The 11391-nt window shown below is 31.7% G+C and overlaps 1 protein-coding gene across 1 annotated transcript; it reads left to right on the top strand.

The window, feature by feature from the left end:
• The first annotated feature begins 10581 nt into the window (after positions 1 to 10581).
• On the top strand, positions 10582 to 11112 carry LOC145067053 (putative calcium-binding protein CML46). Its single transcript, XM_079014273.1, has one exon. It carries the CDS (start codon positions 10582 to 10584, stop codon positions 11110 to 11112), a length of 531 nt encoding a protein of 176 aa, XP_078870399.1.
• The last annotated feature ends 279 nt before the right edge of the window (positions 11113 to 11391 follow it).

Here is an 11391-nt window from a genome sequence, read left to right as displayed (position 1 = left end):
CAAAACAATTTTTCATTTCTAAAAATGTATTTTCATCCATAAATAAACATAAATCCAATGTATCAATATCGTCATAACAAATGTATCAAATCCCAAGATCAAAACATATCCAAATCCATCGGTGTGTATTGATCATGCCGGCGCCTTCCCGCGGTCATCACTAGTACCTGAAACACATCACACAACACTGTAAGCATAAATGTTTAGTGAGTTCCCCAAAATACCACATACCACACATACGCCCTTCCAAGCCATAACCCTATGGGATCTTCCGATCCGAGTGTCTCAGGGGACTTCCGTCCCGAACTCCGGTAGACCTTCTGGTCCTACCCGTATCGACCTTCCGGTCCGTACCCTCTTGACCTTCCGGTCCATATCATCTTGACCTTCCGGTCCATACCATACATAACATACATAGCACATACATATCACTTAAAAAATAACACATAAATCTCGTAGCATACAAGACCGTTCGGTCGCATATAGGTACCCTTCTAGGTACAGTATAGTGAGAAGACTCACCTTGGTATCTTGGATAATCTCAAACTCTGTGAAATCGGGTCTAGCCTTCGCCTAATCATAACAAACACTTCTCATTAATACATTTCCCCAAGGCTAGACTCTTTCCTTTCCTATCATTCTCAGAAGGGTAAAAGACCATTTTACCCCTCTCATGGCTCAAATACCCCAAAATTGACCAAACCCTAAAAGTCAACAAAAGTCAACCCTCCAGGTTACGCTGCGCATACCGAACATGTACACTGGGCGTACCCGGTGCCTTCACAGGATCGGGGTGTGCGACCGCTTACGCTGCGCGTACTGGGATTATGCCCTGTGTAAATCCCAATTCAGCCACTTTGTGGATTTTGGTCTTAAACGGTTAAGCCACTTCTCCAACTTTCAGATCTGACTCCCTCAAAACCTCTTATTCCATAAAGTCGGAACCTTTAAGCCTTTGCATGGCTGTAAAGGTCCTTACATCCTCAAAACATCTTTTCTCTTTCCATATTAAGTCCATATCTCATACAGGACTCAATATCCACGACCAAGATTGGATTTTTATGAACTCTCATCACATAATACACTGGGAAAGGCCAGATCTAAGCTTATGGAGACCCTTTGCACAAAAAGTCTCCACCTTCGAACCAAGAACCCTAAAAATGGGTCCATAAAGCAAAACTCATGAAATGCAAGGAAAGCTTTGAGCTTTTTACCTCAAAAAGAAGCTCCAACCTCTATAGAACTCGGATCTACTCTTGCTCTCCAACCTCTAGCTCTAATAATGGCTTCCTCTTCTCCTTCTTCACCTTAAAAAGGCACCTTCAAGCTTAAGAACACACACACAAGCTCAAAACGGGTTTTCTGCTCTCTTAGGGATCACTCATTGAGGTATGGTGGCTGGGGTAAAGGACTTAACGTTCCTTTTATAGTGCACAATCCATAATTAGGATTTGCATCTTGGCACATTACGCCCAGCATAACCCTGGGTACGCCCAGCATACCCAGGCGAGTCCGCGTCCAAAAAGTGCGCGAGTACGCGCGGCGTACGCCTCAATACGCCCAACGTACTCACAAGTCCAAAAATTCAACTTAAGGGACTTATCTTGAAAACTTGCAGAAATAGAAGGGTTATAACGCTTACCTGAGTTTCGGGATGTTACAACCAATTCTTTCTAACAATCTACAAGTATAGCCTTACAGATACCAAGTCTGCTATTGACTTGCATTCCTCAAATAATGGTATTACAGTCACCCACACTATCACCAATCTTCACTAGAAACATATGAGTACAACTTTATATTCACCAAGTCCGTCATTGACTATTAATTATTTAACCTCAAGTGTATCGTTACAAACACTAATTTCTCCATTAACTTGCAATCCCCAAATCACGGTATTATAGTCACCTATAATACCATTAATTTCATACATATAGACTCATGGTACAATATTGTTCTTTCTATAAATCCATCAAGGTATACAACCAGCCTTACGACTAACACTACTTTAGTCCAACACATATTTGTATACTAATGGTACGCCATACTCCTACCATGCATTAGACGTAAAATGTCATTAACCAAACTATCTATATCCATTGCTCATTGCCATAAATGACTTTGCCAACATTCCACTATTCCTAACCAATAACACTAGATGAATTATTTAATTTATATGACTTCTTTGTAATGTATATTAACCAACTCATTATTTCATATATCATAAAACTGATATAACATTCATTCATATCAATTCACCATAAGTCACAACTATTTTCAATCTTATAGGTTCTGACCCTATAATCATATTATTGTATTTATCACGATACTAATGCTACACAATAATAACATACATGTAGATAACATATATATCTATAAAAGAAGTGTGGTTACCCATCTGATTAGTTAGTGAAGACTAACTATCATCATGACCTTCAAGTTTGTGTTGCTTTCCAATTCGTCACTTTTCCATAGCAATTTCTACAATGTATCAAGTTCAACAGAACTTGTCTAATCTCAACTTATATCAACCACACATATCAATTACTTTATCACTAACTAGACTCGGTAACTATTTGTTACCAAACTAGTCAAATTTCCAAACATAATTACCCAATTACTTAACTCCAGAAGCTGGTAACCTTAGCGAAAAATCTAGGGAAACTAGGGTCTATAACCCTAACCACACAAATTAACATTTTTCTAATCATCTGGTTATAATAGCTCCATGTTATGTATGCTTGTAACACACACATGATCTAACAACCCACTACAAAATACTATGTAAATCTAATCATGGAATAACAAGATAAAAACAAATACATCGACCCATCGCATAAGTTAACCCTCACATCCCCAAACACTAATACAATTTTGCGATTATAAGTCTTTGGAAACACCTATCGAGTCTCTCCCCGAATCGCATTCGCCAAAACTCTTCAAATGACATAAAACACACATACACATACATACACATATCAGCTCTCGTCATATATTATATTAATATATGAATAAAACATTTATCAGATTTTTGTTACAGTTTATTTGTTATTCATATATGAATAAGTAATATGTTAATAAAAGACAAAGTGTTTTCAAAATTTGAGCCCCTTGTTCATATATAAATAACAAATGAATTGTAACGAAATTATGATAAATATGTTATTGATATGTGAATATAACTTGTGAGAATAGCTAATACACGTTTTATTCATATGTGAATATAACATGTGACGAGAGCGGATGTAAACTATAAAAAAGTTTATTACGTGTTATATTCATATATGAATGATACTTAAACTGTTAAAAAATAAAGATACATTCATAAATGATTAACGAATGTACTTAATAAAAATATGATGCATTTTTAATCACTTATGAATAAAAAGAGTTGAAACCATAAAAAAAATAAAAAAAAGTTATTTTATTTTAAAAGTATATCAATATGCATGTCTATTTATAGAGAATAAAAAATTATGAATTTTGATATATTTAAAATAGTTATTTCGATAAAATAGCTCCCTAAAAATTATAAAAACAAAAAAAATTATGTTTTTGTATATATATTAAGATAACGATTAGCATAGTTTAATGAAATATGTTTGGTTGGAAAACACATATGTATTCATTTCACATTTCTGTCGGTACGATGGAGACTTTTGCTGCAAAAATAAATGATTAGGTGAGAATGATTCTCCATGCTCATTTATTTTTATTTTCTCAATTGAACTAACATCTTTGTATCTCTCTCTCTCTCTCTCTCTCTCTATATATATATATATATATATATCGATCTATCTATCTATCTATCTATCTATCTCTCTCTCTCTCTCTCTCTCTCTCTCTATATATATATATATATATATATATATATATATATATATATATATACATACACACACACACCGTGTGGAAACACATCGTGGTCTACCTAGGACGTGGCACGCCCATCCCTGGATGTGTCGCGTCTAGGTGACCCTTCCGAGAAATTGCCATGTATACCACCAGATTGGCGCATGTCCTTGAACAATAGAAAAGTTTCTCGAGACTCTGCTTACCTATGCGCTGCGTTTGCTGAGATTTAATAGTTTGACTTTTACTTTCATTGGTTTTCTCTAAATAGTAGCATACTTTTATCTAAACTTCAAATTAATGTAACTTTCTCATACATACTCTGATTTTGACGATTTTGATATGCACAAAATCGTCTCAGACTAAACTATCACGTTCTTTCACTAATTCATGCGTATTCTTATATAATAATGCCTGATATAAAAAAAATAGGTGTTACATTAATATTCTAGACTATCAGTCGATATTTAACGAAATCTACATTGTGAAATTGTATGGTTTTTCGTTTAAACAAAATAGGACATCATACATGCATGGGTATTACCTTATTGATAGGATATATCCCGAGTTACCTACATTTGTGAAATCATTCCCATGTCCAAATGAAGAATAGCGAATACTATGAAGGACATCATACAAGCATGAGTATTACCTTATTGATTCTCTAAAGAGACATTGGGAAATACTCTAAAGGAGTAGGTATTGGTACACCAGAGTACAAGCATCATATTGTATAATATGATTATAGAAGACGAGAGAAAGGTGATTTGTGACTACAATGAAAACGAGAATTTACCAAACGTTGAAGGAATAGGTATCGTACACCGGAGTACATGGCGAACAACAGGAGAGTATGCGACCCAGTTAAACACCACAACCTCCGCGTTGATTTGGTGAAACGTGTCTTTAATGCTCAAGTTAATTCTGTTGTCAATGATTTTGACGACGAGTTGTTCGACGATATATATGACAAATCAGACATGTTTGTAGATGATTCGGGTGAGGATTATGATGACGATATAAACGATGATGATTAGGCGTTATGTACTATTCTACTATGTTCGATTATGTTTTTTTATTTATGTCTTTAATTTAGTATGTATTTTATTAATATTATTAATAATGAATGAAATAGTTTCTTTTTATTAATTTTATATAATTACATTTTATTTATTAATAAAAAAATACAATGGACACCAAGCCATTTCTTATTAGTTTTGTGTGATTGAAGAGAAGATGAAGGGAAAATAATGTAGTCCCAATATAACAAATCAAAAATATATCGGATTGTGGTACACTACACATTCGCCGGTCCTAAAATAATAGAAGCCTTAATTATAAACCCTTAAGAGTTCCTTGTCCCAACCAACAAGGGGAAATAGAAAATAGCCCATTTCCATTAAATTCACAACATGATTTCATTCTAACTATCATATTTTCATACTATTAGCTATTGCAAGATATTCCTGATGTTATTCTTTTTCCATACATATATTTATAGTAGAAATACTTTGATTAAATAAGAATTGGTATTGTGTTTTCCCCATAAAAGGTTCTATCATATAAGCAGAATTTTAGATTGACGTCTGAGGGTCCTGTTGTTAACGTCTTGAATCCAAGTATCCTACATTCCTAACCAACCTTCAATCGTACACTAAAAGACTACTTCCTTGGCCCAATAGCTGAATAAGTATAACACCAATAACAAGATAAAAATATGTATATCTAACAAAGTTTTTAAAGTGATTGTGAATAAGTATAACACCAATAACAAGATAAAAATATGTATATCTAACAAAGTTTTTAAAGTGATTGTTATAGTTGCAAGACTTGTATTTGATATTACGTTTTAATAAAATGTCATTCTAAGTCATATATCTATATAAAACTGAATAATAGTGGACAATATATTTAAAATTATTAATTATATATAAAATAGACACTTTTTGCCACGTCTTACAAATCACATTGTTTGTCATGACGACTCATAGAAACTTGAAACTTAACATTGCCGAAAAGTTACATTTAAGGTTATTTAGAACCATGATCTCTCCCTAATAAAAACCTGTCTAAGGTGCCACATGACATTTTTCTACAACTCCAAATTGCCACGTGTCATATTGTGGTAGAACCTTTCCTCTAATTCCCGCCTATACACTTCCTTCACTGTTAATCTTTAGTCTTTAATGCCATCCTACAAAATAGGATTCTCATTGAAACAAAATCACCTATTATCCCTTTGATTGAGGTGATGGGTTACACATTCAATTTTAAATCCCTGATATTTCTCCCCTTTCCTTATCAGATTCAATTTTGAATCCGGATTTTCTCTGCCTCGACATCTATCTCTCAAAACTCCCCCCTTCGTCTATATCCGATGTCTTATGAACTTTTCTACTTCTCTGCTTCAACATCGCAACCTCCATCGAAAAATCGCAGCTTCCATACACGTATCTCAGTTTCGCTTCTTAATGGCTTCAAGCGATTTTGTATTTTATAATTTTCATAATGTCGCTAATTTTTATTCTATTCAATCTCCAGATTATGTGAAGTTAATTTTTGTTCACTTTTAGGATTCAAGCAAATTGATATTAGGTTTGATGTTAATTTTTTTGGGTTTTATTTTCTATTTTTGTGATTTATATCTTTGCTTATTAAATATCTGTTTGCATAAAAATTGTTGGATGCCATCATTTTAATTTGAATATTACTTTTAGGGTTCATGTTTCATTTAGTTATATATGTTAGCATAAAAAAATGCTCGATGTCATCATTGTTGTTACAATGAGTTTTGAATAATAAAAAGGCTATAGTTGACCAGGTTAAATTGTTTTCAAGTTTTTTATATTCTCATGTGTTCTTAATCGGTATTTATTTATGGATAAAATAAAGTTATATCAACATAGACAAGAGAGTTTAATTGGTTTTTCACCAACATAAATGCTCTGGTCAAATGAAAATGGCATCATAAAAGAAATGTTGATATGGTAAAAGATACTAATTATATCATGTGTTAATATTATGAAGTGAATTTGTGGAGTCTGTAATGTTGCTAAAATCCATATAAATTACTTCTCCTTGTAATGAAAGTTACAATATTTTTACTCAATTAATAAAGGTTTTGGTTATTGTACTGTTTCTTTTATCATGCCCCCTTTTAGCTTCTCGTTATTTGGGGTGCTCTATAAAATTTCGGCTGTTTCAAAAAAAAAATAAAGGTTTTGGTTATAATTCGATGGACTAAAATATCCTTAATTATCATTTTCAAAATACACTAAACAATTGTTGTTTTGGATGTTCCAATATCAATATAACAAGTTCCATTTTTGGCATAATTTCTATCAAGAGTTTTCTCCTTGCTCATTAATAATCCTTTGAATGTATCAATGACATTTAATTTAACCCAAAACATTATCTGTTTTATCTTTGTTGAGGAGGGTCATTTATGTGATTGAGTAATAGTTGATTTTTGAAAATAGATTTACCCTTTTTTGTTTCATATTATTTTGTCATAAATCTCACCATTTGTGTTATTGAGCATAGATATCAAGCATGAAGTAGGCTCCATGTCTGAGTATCCAATCCCTCCATCTTCTTTCTTTTACTCCATGCAAAAACGACTCTATAGAGAATAACAGAAATGATGCACTTCATGCCAAGTTTGTAACTTTTTACAATTTCTTTCATTTATTTTTTCCTTCCAATTTCCAAAGTCTGGTATCATTTCTCCATAATAATTTTTAAATATCACTTATTAGGACAACACTTTATTCACCAAAACAGTTTGTGTGAAAAAGGAACCAGTTTGATGTTATAGAAATAATTAGAATATTTCTTTAGTAGCTGATTGCATTTGCCTATCACCAATTGCTGGAAATAAGTCATAAACTTATAAGATACCGATTTCCTGTTCTTAAGATGCAGGCAAACGAAATTGTTGGGAGTTTTTGGTTTGAAGGTCTTAAACAGTCGCAAACGATGATCAGAAACTTGGTTGAAATATGGAGGTGCTATTTATTTTACTTTAATATCCATATTATTGTTCAAATAACATATTATTGTTCATATTTCATCTAATAGAAGAAATGACAGAAAGATGATAATCATGATACATTTATTTCTTTTCACTTTTAATAATAATCCTGTTTTCATTCTTTTAAAGTTGTAGTTTTCATATTATCCTTCAATTTCCGTATTATTTTTTAAATTCTATATAAGAGAAAAAATGATAGAAAGACGAGACTTTTGTTCCTTGCCCACTTTCAATCAATGATCATACTTTCATTTTTCCTTCATGATTACACATTTTGATAATTAGAACAAACGATGACTAAAAGAACTAGAACAAAACTCCTTTAATATGAAGATGTATGAATTGCCTTAATCAGAATAATAGATTTGGATTGTCTGTTTCTACTGCATCAAAAAGTCAACAAGTACTAATATTTTCTTTTTCTTTACCACACAACCACGAAACTAAATTGTGTGTTTATGTAGTTTTCACTTTTTCAAAGTCAAGTAATCAAGAATAATGTTTTTTTTTTTTTTTTTTTAAATTGTGACAAAAAAGCATATTAATTTAATTATTAAAAATAGTTAATGGCTCAATCTATAAAATGGAGAAATCTATTATGTATTTTCTATATTTCCCCCTTTTTAACACTAGAAATGGTTTTCTTAATGGTCAAATGTTACATACTTTCACAAATGATAGATAGTGAATATAACGCTTGTATATTAGGTGATCTTAGATGGTAATCAATTTTTTCTCTTTAAAAGTTTGGACCATATTTGCAATGAATTTTATAATTTGGACAAATTTCGTCACAAACACTCTCAATGTTTTATACAAACGGTTCCAACGAGTAATACAAAAACTATATCAAATTTTTTATAATAATTACATTTTCCTCAATATCATAATTATTTTAATATTCTAACCATGTATTAAGACATGGGATGTTTTGTAAATTTAGTGGTTATTCGGTCCATTGATTAACATAGGGAGATATTATGTAATTTTTAGCAATGTACTATGAAATACATTAACATAGGGAGCTATTATGTAATTTGTTGAAATTAAAATTGTATGTTTGAAAGTTTGTAACACAAGGGTTGTTTTGTAAATTTAGTAACACGTGGACTATTTCTCATTTCTTTCAATAACACATGGGCCAAATTTCACACAAATTGTATGTTATTTTCAACGGTTGACTTTTATTTGAATCAATTTAAAGGGTAACATTGTAAAAAAAAAGAGATAAAAAAAAAAAGAAGAAGAAAAGGTGTGTCCTAGTTTGTGTGTTTTTGGCTGATCATGTATATGTTCTGTTTTGTGAAAAGCAAATCAACTTTACGCGGTCATATATCTCTTCTGCCTTCATTTTTTATTTTATGATAATAACATAAACTTAATGCAAGAATATTCAGGCAAAGTTTATTGCTTTGTTTCCTTTTGATACCTGGAAATAAAAAAAAACATTAAAAGCCTAAATGAATATGTTTTATTCAGATGTTAAATAAGCTTTACATATGGGAAAAAGATCCAAACTCAAAGGCTTAAAGCCCAACCTCAAAAGGTTACACAAAGGGATAACTCGATAAGCAACAAAGCTTCGACTTGTGTTTGTTGATATGTATTTCGATAAGGGTGATAGACTATTAAATAAAACATTAAATATTATGTATAAACAAGTTTTATTATAAGACCTTTTTATATATTTATTATGCATATAGATTTCAGTTTCTGTTGTTATTTCTATCCATATTGCGTTCTACAAAATTATGATTTTCTAACATATCTATATATACAAAATGCCCAATTGCATTCTACAAAATTATGATTTTCTAACATATCTATATATACAAAATGCCCAATTGGATATTCAAACTAATATCATTTTCTAATAATTATGTCATTGTGATATTACTGACAAAAAATATATATTTATTATTTATTAAAGTTTTTATTATCAATTCTCAATAATTAAGTTATAGTTTAATTAAAATTATTTTTAAATTATTTATATCCGTGGTACCCATGGGTTATAACCTATCTAAATATAAGTTTCTTTTCTTACTTTCTATACAAAATACTTATTTTAAATTATTCGAAAAGATTAAAATATTTATTTTCATTTAACATGTGTTGCGTTAGTGTTTGAGTTATAATATCTTTTGGAAAATGAGTGAGTAGATATTTTTACTAAATTATGCAACAATTTTCTTTTAAAGAGTTGAATCGTTTTAATGAGATGAAGAGGGTGTTCACACTTCACTCCACTTCTTTTAAAATATACATTATAATGTAATTATCATTTATCAGTTTTTTCGTCCTAACAAGAAAAAGGCATGTGGTGTTCACACTTCACTCCACTTCATAGAAAATTCATAGTGGTTATGGTATTGACTTCCCAGTCAACGTCAAGTCTACACCCTGTATTGCTTTCTTAATAACATTTCCGCGTTAATCAATGAATCCGTAGTGAAGTTGTCCCCCAACATCTTCCAACAATCTTTCATCGAAATATTGTTGTAAACACAAACAAAGTTACCATATTTTTACACTATATATACACATCTAAAAGCCTTACATCCCATGACCATACAATTGATCATTCCATATATACTCGAACCCACATCCTTACCCTTCGAAAACAGGCCATAACGACTTCTTTCTTGCTCGGTCAAAATACTTAAAGACCAACTGAAGTTGATCCTTCGGTACAAATGGATGTAACACATTTGAAAAAAAATTCAACTTCTATCCTTTTAGGCTTCGGAATAGCTTTCTGTGACATGAACATTTATGAAGTTATGTTCAAACCCCTTCGAGCTTCCATCCAATCTCTATTAACCCACGTTTCCATTTCATGGAACAAGTTAAGGACTACAGCCACATCACATGATCAAAAAGAGATCACCAGTAAAGTGTTTGTGACCTTTAGAGAGATAAACATGGTGATGACCCAACTAGGTTTCCAGCAGTGCTGCGGTGAAGAGGGTAGTATTGACATTTTGTCGGTGTTTGATGAGGAGGAACCAAGTATGGGTGAAGTGAAGGTCGCTTTTGATATGTTTGATGAGAATTCAGATGGATTTATCGACGAGTTTGAGTTGCAAAGAATGTTGTGCAAGTTTGGACAACCGGAAAACGAAAACTTGGAGAAATGTAGAAATATGATCAAAGGATTCGATTTGAATGGTGATGGAGTCATTGATTTTGAAGAATTCGTTAGACTCATGGAGACTTGTTTCTAAGCGATGGTTCATTCTTCTTTGGTTATTTACTTATTCACGCTAGTATTGGATTATATATGTTATCTTTGTTGGTAAGGAACAAATTCCTTGTTTTTTCTTTTTAAGTAAGAACAACGTCTCATTCCAATGTTGAAAAAAAAAGTGAGATTTGAACCTAGACTATGTAACACATTTTATGCCTTATGCCACATTTTATGTTCGGCGATGAAGCTTGTCAAATCAGATTTGCGGAATCAGATTTCGGATGAATTTTTAAATGATTATGTAATTTGCGCGCTT

The sequence above is a fragment of the Lactuca serriola genome, chromosome 8 (assembly GCF_051521515.1).
Source record: "Lactuca serriola cultivar US96UC23 chromosome 8, Lser_US96UC23_V15, whole genome shotgun sequence".
NCBI classification, from domain to species: Eukaryota; Viridiplantae; Streptophyta; class Magnoliopsida; order Asterales; family Asteraceae; genus Lactuca; species Lactuca serriola.
Note: the sequence above shows the minus strand (reverse complement) of the source record. Positions and strands in the feature narration are given on the sequence as shown.

Excerpts from the sequence above, each read along its gene's own strand:
- LOC145067053 (XM_079014273.1), top strand. The coding sequence starts at position 10,582 with ATGGATGTAACACATTTGAAAAAAAATTCAACTTCTATCCTTTTAGGC.